The 17,885-nt window shown below is 35.3% G+C and overlaps 1 protein-coding gene across 5 annotated transcripts in view; it reads left to right on the forward strand.

Moving 5' to 3' along the window:
• SHPRH (SNF2 histone linker PHD RING helicase) overlaps positions 1-17,885 on the forward strand; it is an 82,294-nt gene that overhangs the window by 56,035 nt on the left and 8,374 nt on the right. For all 5 annotated transcript variants that reach the window (XR_007133506.1, XM_047769992.1, XM_047769991.1 and 2 more), the window contains 3 exons: positions 1,078-1,179; positions 2,514-2,585; positions 4,177-4,365. Coding sequence is in view for 4 of the 5 variants with exons in the window: in XM_047769992.1 (XP_047625948.1) it covers positions 1,078-1,179; positions 2,514-2,585; positions 4,177-4,365 (363 nt within the window). In the remaining variant the exon portion in view is untranslated. The remainder of the gene's footprint in view (positions 1-1,077; positions 1,180-2,513; positions 2,586-4,176; positions 4,366-17,885) is intronic.

The raw sequence follows: 17,885 nt of genomic DNA on the forward strand, positions 1-17,885 counted from the left end.
TTTTGGGTCAGTTTTTAGACATACGTCCTATTACCTCAGCTTTTTCAGAACTGGAAAGATCTTCCCTAAGAGTGACCAGACTTATTTTGTAGTAGTCCCTTTGCTACTGATGAACAGATATTGATGTCTTCTGATAAAACCCTCCTGGTATCTCAGGATTAAGAAATAACTCTACCAACCTTTTTTCTTCATATTAAAAATATTTCCTTATGGAGTTCCCGTCATGGCTCAGTGGTTAACGAATCCGACTAGGAACCATGAGGTTGCGGGTTCGATCCCTGGCCTTGCTCAGTGAGTTAAGTATCCGACGTTGCCGTGAGCTGTGGTGTAAGACAGACGCAGCTCGGATCCCGCATTGCTGTGGCTCTGGCGTAGGCCGGTGGCTACAGCTCTGATTCGACCCCTAGCCTGGGAACCTCCATATGCCATGGGAGCGGCCCAAGAAATGGCAAAAAGACCAAAAAAAAAATATATATATATATATATATATTTCCTTATATTATTTGTTTTTATTCCTTTAGTCTTTTAAAATTTTTTTGTATAAAGCTTATAGACTGTAACTTAGAAAAACTTAGAAATATTCATTATATACTATTGCACCTAATTTTTAAAATAGAATTCTCAGTAAGTTTTTTCTGGGAAAACAAATTCCTCTTACTTTTATACTTCTTTCTGTTTACTGTATTCTCCTAAGGAGGGCCACAGAGCAAAGGGGAGCAGGGAGATTCTTCTCTGGATTTCTTAAAATGACTCTAGCCAAAATAGCATATCACTTCATTTTTCTTTATCCCATGAATGTACTTCTGAAAAATTATATACAAATAGCCTTTGGCTGATTTTTATCCTACTTCAAGTATAAAGGGAAGCTTCCTATTTAAAAGAATTCTACACTGAATTTTAGTCTCCTATAAAACAGAAAATATATATCTTTGAAATATATTATCTAATGTCCATTTTGCAGATTTGAGTTTTCACATGTAAATGTGTTTTCTTAAAATAGGGCACAATATTAAGGAACAGTTGTGGGTGTTAATATAATTTACCACCTTAGAATAAAAAAGTTGTTTTGTTTTTTAGGTAGAACAGAATCGTATAAAACTACTAAATGATAAAGCTGTTGCTACATCACAGCTTCAGAAAAAACTTGGACAGCTTCTTTACCTAACTAACTTGGAGAAGGTATTGTTTTTAAAAGATGCTACTTTTTCTCCTACTGTATTATCAATAAACCACTTTAGTAACTCTTTCTATTTAATCTTTTAGTCCCCTAATTAACAATACAGATTTTTAAACTATTCTTTTATTTATATTAGTGATATGATTCAGAACACTAGCTATGCCTGCAGTAGCAACAAAGATGATAAAAGAAGATGATATCTATAGAAAACATTAAACAGACAGTGTAAAAAGTGTGATATATATATAGTGTAGCACAATGCAAACAGGCTGTGGTTTGGAGTCTTAAATAGTGGAAGTATTACAACATACCTCTGGGCAAAGATTGCCTTATATAAGATGTATACATGCATCCACTAATGCATACATAGATTTTTTTTTTTTTTTACTTGCTATTTGAAACTCTGAAGTGTGTCTGAAAAGCTGCTAAATACAAGACATGGTAATGAATTATTTAATGTAATTCTCAACACATTTTCTGAGTTGTGAGCAAAGTATTATATTAGACATTGATGAAATTTGTTCCATTTTCTTGCAAGAATAAATGGCAGTTGACAGGGTAACTTATTAGAACAACATATCACAGTAGATTTTTGGATAGGGCAAATGAATGAAAACAGTAGACTACAGTTGGTTTTAGGTGGTTTGTTATATCTTACCTCAAACAAATCAATAATTAACAGAGGAAAGGAATAATTCAGATCAATTTTTTTAAATGCTTGCATATCTACATTATAGTTAATGGAATTGTTTTAACCAGTAGTTACTGAATCCGTGTGCAGTTTAACAATTTTTCTACTTTTACTGCTTATAAAAGTCAAAAGGTAATTGAACTTTTTTTTTTAAGTGTTTAAATGTATGGTTAGTGAAACCACAGATTTAAAAACTTTAGTAATTTATGAGTTTGATCTACTTTCATCTTTATGTTTTCCTCAGTTTTAAAACCTGTTCATTTGGTGAATTTTTTGAAGCTCTTTCAGTTTTTGAAATAATTTTAAAGAGATTCTAAAAACCTATCGTTGTTACTTTTACATAATTTTCAAGCATAGATAGATCTCAGATCAGTACTATTTCTGCTTACTAGTTATTTGCATGCCTTAGATTGGAAAAAAGCATACTGAGAAGAAGCCAATATTAATAAGCAGTTACTTGAATAAATGTTATTTGTAAATCCCAGAAATGATAGTGTTAGGTAATATATAAATTATTAGGTCATCTCAATTATTAGATTATTTTAATTGCAGTTGCCAGCATTTACTTTTATAAATGAGTTATAAAACATGTATTGTTTTAAATAAAAAACTAATCTATGTTTTAAATTCTTCTTTTTTGCATAGTCTCAAGACAAAACATCAGGAGGTGTCAATCCAGAACCTTGCCCAATCTGTGCTCGGCAGCTAGGCAAACAGGTACAATTATAAAATACCAAATGAATTTATAAAACACTTTGCAGTTTTCAAGGACTTTTGCACACAGTCTCCCTCCCTCTCTCTCTCCCTCCCTCCCTCCCTCCCTCCCTCTCTCTCTCTCTCTCTCTCTCTCTCTCTCTCTCTCTCAACAACTTTACATAAAAGGGCCAAAAGTTAACTGACATGTTTAGTGCCAAGTATGTTTGAGCAAAGTTTTTCCGTAAGTGATAGGTGAAAATGTATCTCTAGAATAATCCCATCTTTTTCATTAAAGATGAATACTTTTAAGTATTGTTTCTAATCATTTGACTCTATCAGTTTAACATGGTTATTTGGTTATTGTGCAGAAATATAATACAGCATACACAGATTTACTTACGGTGTTACAAGGTATAGTAACATAGTTCTTACTTAACATTACTTATATCTAGTAGTCCCAGGCTTTAAGACACAAATAACAGTAATTCTAAGCGAATTTATATGTGATTTCTAGAAGACTGTTATATCAATTAAGTACATTTTTGTGAATGTTAGTATACAGATATCTATAAACTTAATGGATTGTATTAGTTCTCCTCAGTGAGATTCTTATTTTTATTTTACCAACTGTGATTTATGATACTATACAAGTTTGTGCTTTGTATGATAAATGAATATATATAATATCAGAATATTTAGCGCTTTTTAAAATTTGAAAGGTAAGTCTGTTACTACTAAGCAAATAAAAGTGTCCTAAGCAATTTTCTGTGGTATTGAGATCAAAAGATTAAATTATAAGTTCCATATTCTGACCGGCAATAATCACAAAGAACAAACCTTTTAGTTTCCATCATTAAAGGAAATGAAATTTTAAAGGACATTTTATTGATAATAAAACTTATAATGTTAGATGTTACATTGGAAACTGAGCAGAAGAATGGTAATATCCAGATATTGGTGATTTCTAATAAAAATCAATGATGAAAATGTTTTGGTAAAAAACTGTAAAAATGGAAAAACTTTATGGTATATGTAGTTTCTTCTTTGCTTTTAGTTTTGATGAGATTTGTACAGCTAGATCGTCTCAAAAATTTTATTGTCTTTAACATTTTCATCTCATTTTCTGTGTAAGAAATGCTTTAACATGTAGAAATGCAAATCTGCTCAATAAGCTATGTAGACTATATTGTATATGATACTATCTTTAGGTTGATGTTGTAGTGTGTGCGTCAGTGGTATAGTGGTGAACATAGCCACTTTCCCAATTGCTGATGTAGGCAGTCCCTCTATTACATCTGCTGCTATAGGGCTAAGGAGTAATTTGCATTTTTCCTAACTACTAAAGTAAGAACAACATCGTACGAAATAATAATCATTGACTGACTGTACTGCTCTTGTTAAGGTGAGCAGAACTTAAGACTATGAGAGCGTATTCTGATTGGACTAAACATAGTTTAAAAGTACAACTTACTATTTTATGACTTTAAAAGATATTTGTATCATGAAATATTTAAGAAATGGAATTATGACTCTTTCTTTTAATATATTTATACATTGGAAGCATCTTTGATGGCATCTCGCTGAGACGTATTCTCTGTGTTATCTTTTTCAGTGGGCAGTACTAACCTGTGGTCACTGTTTCTGTAATGAATGCATTTCAATTATTATCGAACAATACAGCGTGGGGTCCCACAGGAGCTCCATTAAATGTGCCATCTGCCGCCAGACCACATCTCACAAAGAAATCTCGTATGTCTTCACCTCAGAGAAAGCCAGCCAGGAAGAGGACATTCCTGTGAAGGTAAAGTTGGTTAAGAACATGTAGATGTATAATCAAACCAGTATAATAGGACTCAGTATCTGGCAGTGAGAGCATCAAAATCAGAACAAAGCTGGCACAATGAATATGGAGCAGCCACCGTTATCTGGCTGTAGATATACTGCCTGAAAGCCTCAGCTTTACCATCTACTCGTTCCTTATGGGAGGAACACAAGGAAGCATTTTCAAACATCGTTAGCAGTAGTCATGCCCATGGTGGCAGAAGGAACATCTTACAATTACAGTCCCTTCTTATTTTTATAGTATTTCTGTCCACTCCAGATACAAAGAGATGTTTGCAGTAAAGCTGATGAGTAAGATAGAATGTTGATGAAGAAGGAAATTTTGTAGGTGACCCCTGGTTTCTGATGTAAAAAATCATGTGATTAAAGGTACAATTACTGATATAAGCTATTTGGAGGAAGTACCTTTAGACATACTATATTTGAAATGCCCAAGGCACCCAAGTAAAATAATCAGCCAAGTGTTAAAATGTGGAGCTGGAGATATGAAATTCAAAGTCATGACAGTAAGTGATCTTTGAAGCCATGATAGTGTATGAGATTACCTAAGGAAAGAAACAGAATTTAGCTTCAGATCAGGTCCTGCTGCATTCTGTAGCTTTTTTAAAAGAGCCGTAAAGGGAGAGGAGCCAAAAAAAGGAGAGCAAGAAGGAGCAGCAAAAGGCTTAGGTAGTCCTGGAAAGTGTGCTGTCAAAGGAGGTCACTGGAAAACTCAGTTTCAGTGAGGAAGCCGTCAGCAGCTGTAGCCCAAGATGGACTAGTTTGGTTAATAAAAGTCATGGGTGACTTCAAAACGAGCCCTTTCAATGGAAACTCAAAGGCAAAAAGCAGATTAGGAGGTAATGAGGAGTGACTAGGATAAGTAGAGAGAAAATGCCCAACTGCCTCATAAATTTAGCTACGAAGTAGAAAAGTGAGAATTGTAGCCAGAAGAGGATATGAAGTGCAGAAAGACTTTGTTTTTTGGTTTTATTCTGTGTAAGATAAAAGATTCTTGAGCTTGTTTCATCTCCAATTAAGAAGAATAGATTGAAGATAGAAGAGATACCCTGTTACTCAGGTTTCTTGAAGAGACAGGAAAAGTGTTGATATGTAAAGAGAACGTAAAGATCTCATTGAAATTGAATAGCTTCAAGTGTAGGTTAGGCTATTGAGAACCAAGCTATAAGAGTAGGTGTCCTTATCAGAGAACAGCAGATCTTAATTGGTCCTTCTCAGAGAGGACAGACATCCGGTACTCTAGATGTGACTGGATATCTGAGAGCAGGAGAAGCAAGGGTGCTAGAAGTTGCAGCAGTGAAACCTGCATATTGAATGGGTGGTCCTACTGGATGGGATAAAATATCCAAAGTTAGCTATTCTTTAACCTACTCAGCACACAAAGAACAGCTTGCTTTTCCAGTCTCCTTCCCCTTCTCCCCCTTTGTTCCTATTCCTGTAGTTTCTTTCCCCCTTTCCTTCCCATAAAAATAGTCGTTCTTAGCTCCCTTCTATCTTTTCCTCTAGCCTTGGGCATCCCCAGGGCCACAAATGGCATGTGTAGCTGAGAAGGGTTGCCGACCCTTAGATGAAAGTGTTCATCACAGTACAAGGAACAAGCAAAAGAAAGAACTGCTGTGTCAGGCTTCATGCAGTAAGGTTTAGGAAGTGATTGCTTTAGCTACCAGTAAACAGCACAGCCTCTATGAAACTGAGTCATTGAGCCCATCCATCCCAAACACCTGTTCATTGATGGCAGCTTTCCTAGGCACCCGGGAGAGAGTTCAGGACAGTTAGGCTTGCTGTCCTTTTGGGACAGGGATATCAGTGTACAAATACAGTTTATTATGCTCTGACTTCTTCCTGTCTTTCATGGTTATCGATGAACACATGAAAAAAAAATTAAAAGAATACAGAATTTACTAAAATTAATTTTTCTGTTGTTGTAGATACATATATACTTACATTTCCTTTTTATTAGATACATGGCTGAACATTGTACCTGTTTGGCAAGCAAATTTGATCGCTTTTCCATATTTTTACATTGCTTCTTGCTGCATTTACTTTTGCTTTCTGTCACCATTTGTCTGCCACTTCTACCTTCTGCTGCCTGTCCCCTTTTCTGTCACATTTCTGCCACCTTCCCCTTGAAGTATCTGCTTATTGTTTTCTCAGACTCTCATTGCACTCTGACCATCTGAAATTATCCCACTAAATTGTCACGTCAGCTCTCTTGAAGTTGAGGGACATAAGATGGCTCTGTATGAATAATGAAGGCAGTATTTTGAAATTTTATAAATAGTAGTTCATACTGTTAATGAACTCAGGGGTTCTTTTCTTATTGTTGATTTTCAAATCCCTGAGCTTTATTACACACTGCTGAGAATTAATTTTTTATTTATTTTTATTAAAGTTTTTATCTGAAATGTTTCTTTCACTCTATGCATTCATGTGAAGACTCTCAGACACAGCAATGTAATATCATACACGGTATTTAATCATAGAGCTGATCTCTGATAAGATATTTGGAAAACAGAATTAAATAATATAAGACATTTTTTTCCTACTGGTATTTCACAATTTAAGGAACCCTGTTGATCATAGAAATAAAATGTTCCCAATAGTGGATGCATTTGAGTTAAAGACTGTGTCTACCCTAACAGCAGTGTGACAGTATTCCTAAATGACCCTTGGAACCTACTGGGCATCTCACAAAGTAAACAAAATTCCCCCTGCAAGTTCTGACAACTGCCAGGCATTTTAGATGGTGAAGTAGGCCTCCTGGCAGAACATATGCCCCACGTGGCATGTTCCTGTGTCCTGAGTTTGGCTAGGATTCATGCAAAGCATTTTTGTCAGTGGAAACCCTGCCCCTTAAGATGGACAAGAGTCTTATGTCATAAGAAGTTTCTATCCAGGAGAAAATTCACTACATGGTTAAATCCACAGCAAAACAGCACCCTTCCCACGCAGCCTACCCACATACACAAGGCTTCATCTTCTCAAACTTTTGAATGTCTGATATTCAACTCTCCTGCTTTTTAAAATAAAGAATTTCTTCAGGCTCAATTCCTAAAAATTTTAACTCATTAGATCTCAGATCTGGCCCAGGAATCTGCAGTTAAAAAGCAAATCCATTGATAATAGAGATATTTTGTACAGCCTTTTTGTAGAGGAAAAAAATACTGTATTTCTACATTCAAAGTCTCAGAAATCTAGCACTACCATGTGTCAAATTCTACTATACGTAAAATCCTGTTGTTTCCTTTTTAGTTTTCTTTTCCTTTTTTTTGAGTTTGTGTTCAGTTGATTCAAAGGTGGCTTGTGAAGTCTGTCTTGTACTTTCAGAATATAATTAAAATAAATATCTGGGGAGTTCCCATCATGACTCAGTGGTAACAAAACTGACTAGGATCCATGAGGATGTGGGTTTGATCCCTGGCCTCATTCAGTAGGTTAAGGATCCCGTGTTGCAGTGAGCTGTGTTGTAGGTCACAGATGTGGCTCGGATCTGGCAGTGCTGTGGGTGTGGCATAGGCTGGCAGCTATAGCTCTTATTTGACCCCTAGCCTGGGAACTGCTGTGGGTGTGGCCCTAAAAAGCAAATAAATAAATAAATAAATAAACAAACAAACATCTGGGTGGAATAAAACTCATTGTAAAATTCTGACTGAGTTTAAAGTTGACATAATATAATTTGGTAAATATAATCCATAGTGGTTATCTTTAAATATGTCTGTCTAAATATAAGAACTTAATATGTGAATGCTAACTGGTAAAGGTAGAATACAATTAAGTGTTTTTGTTAGAAAATGTCACGAGTAAATTATAACTGCAAAAAAAAACTTCTGTTCAACTAACCAAGTTAGCTCTTGAGCTGTTATTGTGTCTTAAAGTTTGCAGTAGCTTTCAATAATTGAACATACAGTAAAGACTTTTAAGGTATAAATTATCTTTATGAAAAACTTACACATTGTGAAGTGACACTCCATTCAAATGTGGAAAAGACATTATTCATGAGATGAGGGCTTTGTTTCATCCATTACTGCATCCCTGGTATCTAGGACAATGCCCGACTTGTAATAGGTCAGTAGATGGGTGAATGGACAGGCGGATGGATGGACAAACAACTGGTTGGTATTTGTGTGTGATATCCCCCAAAACCTTTGTGTCCAAATAAAATGTTTAACTTGTTTACAATTACTAACTTATCTCTTTGAAGTAATTATTCAAAGTATTTAAAAGAACAGGATGTTTTTGTGTGTACTTGTAAAAGTTTCCACATAGAGTGCCTAGGTGAAATTTCCATTGAGTTTCACTCAAGTAACATGTGAAGAACCCAACCATTGTGGCAGGCGTATGCTTGAAAAGTATTCCTACTTAGTGAGATCAATCATACAAGCTGTGTAACTACACAGAATTGTATCTGTCACTACCAACATGGGTTTTTAGCATAGTGAACAGGTGCAGACAGAAATAAAACAATGTTAACTGATCTTACTCAGCTGGAACTACTATGGACAGCACAGGCACATTGAAAGCGTTAGCTCTACTTTAAAAAGAAAAGGCCAGAATAGAAGTAATGAAAGTCAGAAAATACCAAGACAGGAAATGACTTCCTTTATAGAAATCATTCAGATTATTTGCAACTTTCCTTATTTCCAGCAAGAAAACCTAAAGAAAAATCTATGACCTGTTACCAGATTATAATCCCAGTTTCTCATGTAACTCACTAGAGACCACAGTTCTTTTTTTGGAGGAAGTGAGGGGAAGCTAATTGTGTAAATTTGTTTTTTTAAAAGTGATGTTCTTCAGTTAGGTGAATCTTCAAAAAATCTAATTGCAGTATCTTTGATTCTTATAGTGTATTTAAAAAAATTTTTTTAAGTCAGTAATAACTGGAAGATTAAAATATTTTCTGTGCTCTGTCTCAGGGATGATTGTCCTGAAATGCTGTCTGTAGCAGCTAGCACAGTTTAGGCATCCATTTGACCCTAGAGCAGTAAGAGGTACAGCAGGACAGTGGCACGCGGCACCCAAGTGATGACATAATTCAAAGACCAGTTCACTTGTGATAAACACAATCCCAATTGTAATCATTGACGTAACAAGTTTAAAAGATCCCACAATTACAAGTCTCCCATCCATTCCCCTAAAAACCTTATTCATCTGTAAGAAATCAGGGTAAACAAAAGTACAGTATTATTTTTTAATAAAAGCACTTTGCACAAAAGAATAAAAATTAATTCATAACAAATGGCACACAGTGAAAAGTAGTGTTCTCCTTCATCCTTCCTTCTTACCTTGCTACTGTGAACAGTTTCCGTTTTTAGTTATAAAGATCACCTCTACGACTTTAAGTAATATACACAAATTTTGTTTCTTGCTTTAAACAGACTCCTCAGTTTCAAATATGAGGAAATTAGTTCATCCATTCCTCTTTTATTTTGTCTTTTCCCTTCCACATTCTAGTTTTTGTTATAGTATCATTTTTATATTATGTTTATACATTCACATTTTGTTACCTAATTGTAGATGCGACTTCCCTATCTAGAAAAAAGTCAGTAAATAGTATGCACAATAAGATGAATACTGTTCATTATAGAACCAAATAGAGTGATTGAAGTCATTCAGAAAGGAATGTAATCCTAATCTTCTATCATTTAAACTTTGCTTTTCAAGGAAGTATCTTCCAAGCACCCTAGCCTAATAGAAGTTCTCATTTTTTTAGCTAGCTTTCTTCATTTTGCTGTCAGCCTTATCTGGAACCATGTAATTCATGTGATCTTCGGTCTGTGATTCTCTTTTTGCTGTGCAGTACTGCTTCAAGAAATTTTAACATGAGTATGTGAATTGAAAACTTCAGAGTTTTCATACTTCTGAAAATGGCTTCATTCGGCCTTCACCTTAGAGTGTGAGTCTTCATATTGTAGAATATATAACATAAATATACACTAATATATATTAATTACTATAAAGATATAGTAAAGATAATGTAGAAATATATAGTATCTATCTAGTCTCTAAAGATATGGTCTGCCTCTTAACTTAGTCTATAAACATAGGTATTCTCTCTGATGTTTAATGAAAAATAGACTGAGTACATTCATCATCTCCTTTGTGTTGACTTTTCTGATGTTCTTCAGGACACAGCCAGCCACGTTAGCCCTTAATTGCACCAGTGGAGCTGATCATTACCATGAGAATCCATAGACATTACAGAGAAAAAGGAGTAGGTGAGGGAGTGTGGACAGATTAGGTAAACAAAGAAAATAAAAGGGGCCAAAGGAAGAAGGACTAGGCTAGTGAAGAAGGGATATAACGGACAATAAGCTCTTGGTTCAGAGTCTTGGATTGCCAAGTCCTGCTTCAGAGTTCCCAGTCCTGCTCCAGAGTTCCCAGTTTTCACTTTTATGGTAGATATCATTAAAAATACAAAGCGACAATCGTTTTCCAATCATAAAGCACTATTTTGCTTTTATTTGTATAAATCAAGTACAAGTAGCACTTTGCTACTATAGTAGGGAGATGTCATGTCTGTTCTTCTTTCTCTAAATAAGGAGTTTTAACAGATAGGAAATAGATCTGAAGGGAATAGTGTGAAGCCAATTATAGTATATCTTCTACTCCATACTCATGGGATTTCCCTATTAATATTATTCCCTCCTCTTTCCCCAATAATAAGACTTTGGAGAATGAAAAGCAGTACCTCATTCTACAATGCACTGGTAAAATGTTTAGTCCCATGGTCGGGGCGGGGGGGTGATCAAAGTCTAAATCAAGTACTACTTGGTTGTTTTATTATTAGAATTCTTTCAGCTTCCCAAATATATGACAAAACCAAAACTGAGTTTTCCATCCTTTTAACACATTTAATAGCTTTTGATTCACAGTTTAGGTTCTCAGAATTTTATAAGACCCTGAGAGTGTAGAGCTGCCTTATTCCAATAAAATTTAACTCAGTGATTAAAAATAAGTTAGTTGTACCTATTTAGAGTAAATAAGAGTCTACCTGACATTTCAAATCTTTAGTTATGTTATTACACATCTAGGCCAGATTTAATGAGAAATTCTTTGCTGATATTTATTGCTAATGAATCTTGACTGTTTTTTCATTGCCTTGACTGCTTAGCCAGTGGTCTGGAGCTTTTAACGTTGTTGGGGTTTTTTTTAAGATTTTTTTTTTCTATTATAGTTAATTTACAGTGTTCGTCAATGTCTGCTGTACAGCAAAGTGACCCAATCATACACACGAGTGAGTGCCCGCGCGCACACATACACATTATTTTTCTCTCATGCTCCATCATGTTCCATCACAAGTGACTAGATATAGTTCCCTGTGCTATACAGCAGGACCTCATTGCTTATCCACTCCAAATGCAATAGTTTGCATCTACTAACCGAAAACTCCCAGTCCATCCCACTCCCTCCCCTCAGCAACCACGGGTCTTTCCTCCAAGTCCATGTGTTTGTTTCTTTTCTGTCGATAAGTTTGTTAGTTCCATATATTAGATTTCATGTAAAAGTAATATCATATGGCATTTGTCTTTATGTTTTTTATTTACTTCACTTAGTATGAGAGTCTCTAGTTCCACTCATGTGCTGCAAATGGCATTATTTTGTTCTTTTTTATGGCTGAATAGTATTTCATTGTGTATGTATGTCACATCTTAATCCATTCATCTGTCAGCAGACATTTAGGTTATTTCCTTGTCTTGGCTATTGTGAAGAGTGCTGTAGTGAATATGGGGGTGCATTATCTTTTTCAGTGAAAGTTTTGTCCAGATATATGCCCAGGAGAGGGATTGCTGGGTCATATGGTAATTCTATCTATAGTTTTCTGAGGTACCTCTATACTGTTCCACAGTGGTTGTGCCAGTTTACATTCCCACCAACAGTAAAGGAGGGTACCCTGAAGCTTTTTAATTTGTACTTAATTTTCCAGAAAGAGAAAGACCAGTATGTGTAGCTTTGAGATCATTTGGTTTAGTTCATAAATACAAGCAAGGGAGATCTTTATATCTAAAATAAAGAACGTTTTAGAAGACTTTTGTTGTAAAGAAGGAAAATCCCATCCTGTTTCTTCAGTGTTAACTATTATAATGCCCTTAGCTGCTTAACTCATGAGTAGAAAATTAGGAGAGGCACTGACTTCACATGGGTTGTAACACTTTATATGTGTCCTTTCACAGTTTCCTAGCTAACCTTAGAGAGAAGTAGTTCCTCAGAGAGAACAGCCACGAAGATACTGTCAGGAGGGCAAAGGCCAGATGATGGGTCTTCATTCCAAAGCTACTCCTGGTCATTGATGTTTCAGAAACATGAGGAAAAACCAAGCTTTGATCAGAGTCAGGGTTGGTAGATACGTATCTAGAAAAACTGAAGAGCCAGTAAGAGAGGATAAGAGTGAGGAAAGGGACAAGAATTTCAGAAGAGGAATAGAGGTGCTTGAAATTAAGGGCAGCTTTATCAACCTAATATATTAAGAAATGGTCTGTCAGTGTGAGGAACTTCTATTCCCATGTACCATCCTCCCTAATTCCAGCCTAACTTTGTATCTGTGTGTTTACTGATGCAGCTAAAATATAAGCGAGGTTGGATTGAGGCTGCCAGTTTACCTGTCTTGAGAATACTCAGACTCAGTTAACACCTTGCACAGGGATACATTAATATCCCTGTTTCCTCATCCATATCTCTTTTTTCTTTTCTGTGATTCTCTCATTTATAGCTAGATGGATGGATGGATAGGTAGATAAATAGATAAAACCTATATATAACCCATCTCCTTCTTCCCGTTCAATCTTTTTAACAAAGTGAGTATCTCTTTTCGGTAGCAGTGACCACACTGAGCAGTCTTCTCAGAAACTGGCAGATTTGAGCCAAAGTTCATTTATGTGTTTGAGATAGAAAGAAACATGAAAAGGAGCAGTAGAATGTACATAGTGCTCATTAAGATGGTATAATAAGCGTTCACTTCAATCACTTCCAGGCCAAAGCAGCAACATAGAGACATCCTTTGCTTATCTCCATATTCTGTAACATGCCTTAGACTGCATGTATTTGGGAATAAGGGATTTTCTTTACATCTTTGTATATTAAGTGCCTAGTGGAGTTCTTGTCACTTAGGTGTACAGAAAGTTTTTGTGAATGATTTGAATGAATGAACTTACCTGAAATGTTAGAGGGACTTAGTCATGGGCAAACATCTAGAAGAAAGTCTGCCCTATCTCTCTGGTCACTTTTATTAACTCTGCTCCTAGACCAACCATGGTCTTTCCAGTATCATTTTGGGACTTTTGCTTTCCCCTTGGAAGTGACAAAAACACAAGCAGAAAAGAGAAAAAAGCTAAGAATAAAGGACTAACATGTAGCTATCTCCGATTCTGAAGATTGGAAAAAAAGTCGACAGGGTTTGCTGACTTTGTTAACCTCTCCTGTACATGCTGACAGGTAGATGAAAAAAAATGAGTATTGATAAACCTGAATAAGATGAAATCACCGTCCAATTGGTGGCTTCTTTTAAGACCAGTTCTGGTGATTTCATTATACAGTTTTTCTAACAGAATTCACCTCAGGCCTGCTTTCTGTTGAATGAAATCCAACTTGTTTTTCATGGCTATTCTTTTCTGAGTCTCTCTAGCTTTTGTAAGTAGAAAAGTGAAAGATGTTAGTCATTCTGAATGAATAAAAAAATATTGAGAGTTTTAAATTATATTCTGACACCCTTTTATTTTTATTTGGTTTATTCATTGTTTTACTTAGGTGATTTGGGATTGGGATTGAGAAGCCTAAATGTACATATTAAAATGTTTTACATTAAGTAAACTGGTTGAGTGTATACTGTTTACAAAGGACCATGCTAGGCTCTAGGTGATATAAAAGTAAATGCCATTTGGTCCTTGTTTTCAAACAATACATCCCCTGATAAATGACAGAAGTGTACTATATTGATGTATGATATGATATCATGTGAAATCATACTAGATAGAACCATGGCAGGGCAGTTAATTGAGGAAAAAGCTGTTTTTCTCCAAATAAAATTTCTCATCTTTCCCTTATGAAAAACAAATTTAAATGTCAAATACAGAAAACTCTAATAAAATAGTATAAAGAGTATTCTTAGAATACTTAGTTTTTAATTTCATGTATCATTGATCAAGCATTTGTGAATTACTGTAAATATTGTATTTTAATATAGCACTTTTGCTTACATTATTGAATTTAATATAATTAATAATTCAACATAATTAATATAATTAATTAATATATTTTAATATAATTCAAATTTAATGTGAACTACAAATAGGAAAATATTTACAACACAAATTTAACCTATGTAGTATATGAGAGGTCCTACAAATCAGGGTTTTTTTTAATTGGCAAAGCATATGACTAGACAGTTCACAAAAGAGGGATTCTCAATGTCCAACAAATCATATTCAAACTCATTCTCAGGAAAATGCAAATAAATGAAAATTTGGTTCCTCATTTCATCTATCAGATTGACACAGAACTGAATTTTAACAAGTGTGCGAGGAAGCAGGCACACCTCACTGCTGATGATAGTTAAAAGTTCTGACATTTTCCGAAGACAGCTTAATAGGGAATCTACCAAAATCCAAATATTTTAAAAATTTCTTTAACCTTTGACCAGACGTCCACTTTGATGCACCTCTTCAACAAAAATACTTGCACCTTTACCCAAAGCTGTAACTATAAGCATAGTCACTGACATACTGTTTGTTTGTAAGAGGAAAAAAAGAATGAAATTGGAGTTCCCATCATGGTTCAGTGGTTAACAAATCTGACTAGGAACCATGAGGTTGTGGGTTCGATCCCTGGCCTTGCTCAGTGAGTTAAGAATCCAGCTTTGCCATGAGCTCTGGTGTAGGTTGCAGATGTGGCTCGGAAATGGCGTTGCTGTGGCTGTGGCCGGTGGCTACAGCTCCAATTAGACCCCTAACCTGGGAACCTCCATATGCCATAGGAGCAGCCCTAGAAAAGGCAAAAAGACAAAAAAAAAAGGAATGAAATCAATCTAAATGTATATTAATAAGCAAATTTTTAATAAATTGTATCCTAACTATTGTGCAGCCATTGAGGTGAGGTATATATAAAGATCCTATGTGGTAAGATTGCTAAGATGCAATATTAAATACAAAGGCTATGTTATAAGATATGATTAAAAATATTTGTGGGGAGTGTGTGCATTTGTATATAGGCTTCTGAAATGCATAAGAAGCTCTTGTAGGATAAATGCCAAATTCTTAGTGGTGTTTAGAGAGAGGAGGGCATAAAGTAATAGATTTAAAATTTTTAATCCTGAATACTTCTGCTAGGTTAGTTGTCCAATAAACGTATATTGCTCTTTTGTAATTTTAAAATATTATCCAGAAAGTGCTTTCCTGTATGTAGCGAATAGGACAGAAACCAGATCCTTATTTAACTTCTACTCAGTTTTTCTCCTTTAGTTCCCTGCCTTTCTTTTTAGAAAGATCAATAATACTTTTTAGAATAGTAATCCTTCATTGTCTAGGGCATTTTCATTTAACAACAAATTATGAATTTTTAATAAGTAGACTCAGTATATTTTCAACACAGTATCTTATAACTTGAAGCAACATTTATAATGACAATTTATGATAATTTTAATGTTTTCAAGTTATCTAAAATGTGAAATCTTTGGGAGAAACTTTAACACGGTGGCCTAACAAGGAATATGCATTTATCGGCTCTGTTATCAAAAATTGTGCAGGGCATGCATGCTCAAACCAAGAGTCACAGACATGGGCCCCCTCTTCTTTCTTCATTGTTCTCATTTCAGTAGCCACTTTCTGTCCATCTGGAAGAAAAAGGCATTAAGTTCGTCTCACTCCCCATTGCAGCTTTCTGTCAAGCAGAGCTTTGGATTTCCAGACTTCCTTATTCTTCTTTCTTCTGTTTGTAGAAAGTAATGGGACTGGGACCAGATGGTTCAGAATCATAGCATTTGGAAGGGATCATTGACCTGAACTGGCCAAATTTTGATAAAAGGGAATGTGCTGGTCTTTTCTTTCATAGAGTTGGCACTTCAGGTTGGAGTGTTGCTCATAAAATATTACTCTTTTCTTTTGAACTTTTTGTAAGAAGCAGCTTAATTTCATAGTTATCCTGGTATTTCGCTTGAAACTATCTTTGAAAATAAGACCTTGCAAGGATCAGAAATTTCTTTCTGAACCCCTAAGTGATCACTTTATGCTAATTTCCTATTTTCTGTTATTTGAGATAATTTTGCTCTTAAGATAATTTTTAGATTGAAATAGGTCCCTTATATCTTTTAACCTTTCAAGTATAACTGAAAGTATACATACCCAGAGAAATAAATAGAAAGTCTACGTATCCGAGGAATAATATGAGAATTTTAAAACTTCTCCCATAATTCTTTGTTGTCAACTAGTATACAACCTTAAAAATTAGTATAGCTTTCTTCCTTGTTTTGTTTATATTTTTACCTATGAGTATCTCTTTGTGTAAAAGTAGTAAGGGCAGGTGACTTGAGGAGAAGAGTATCGGAGTATTTTTTACTTCTTTTTGGTTCAGTCTGCCCCCGCTTGTGGGGTAACCCTGGCAATGTAGTGCTTATATCCAGTGTCTCCAAAAGATAACAAGTTCTTGAGTTTCTGTTATTTGCCAAATAGTGGGCTAAACACTTTGTATTCATTTTCTCATTTAACTATCACCGTAACCTTAGGAAATAGATATGTCATCCCTGCTTGACAGAGGAGGAAACCAAGGCTTAGAAAGGTTAGAGTCTTTGTAACTAGGGAGATGTAGAACTGGCAGTTGAATTTAGATTTATCTCATTCATTAAAATCCCATGCTCTTATTCTCCATGTCGTACCATCTCCCAGAGCATTCCAGGAGCAAAACTTTCTCAGTGACAACTACAAAGGCTTCCTTTATTTGTTTTCTTATTTCTTTATTTTTTCTCATTCTCATACTCTTATCTTAGAAATGGTTATGAAAAGTACAAAAAGTACTCTTACACAAGATTGTAAATCAACTATACTTCAATTAAAAAAAAAAAAAAAACGCGGAGTTCCCGTCATGGCGCAGTGGTTAACAAATCCGACTAGGAACCATGAGGTTGCGGGTTTGGTCCCTGCCCTTCAGTGGGTTAACGATCCGGCGTTGCGGTGGGCTGTGGTGTAGGTTGCAGACGCAGCTCGGATCCCGCGTTGCTGTGACTCTGGCGTGGGCCGGTGGCTACAGCTCTGATTTGACCCCTAGCCTGGGAACCTCCATATGCCGCGGGAGCAGCCCAAGAAATAGCAAAAAAAAAGACAAAAAAACAAAAAACAAAAAAAAACGCTATTTATGTAGCTTTGTATAAATCTGCTTCCGTCCAACTGGATGCCATTTGTACCTCTGTCATCATCCTTTATAATGCCAAAGGATGATTCATGGGTTAGACTCTTTACTGTTTGTTTACATTAGTGTTTTGAGTCATTATGTTCTGAA

This window comes from Phacochoerus africanus, chromosome 2 (genome assembly GCF_016906955.1).
Source record: "Phacochoerus africanus isolate WHEZ1 chromosome 2, ROS_Pafr_v1, whole genome shotgun sequence".
NCBI lineage: Eukaryota > Metazoa > Chordata > Mammalia > Artiodactyla > Suidae > Phacochoerus > Phacochoerus africanus.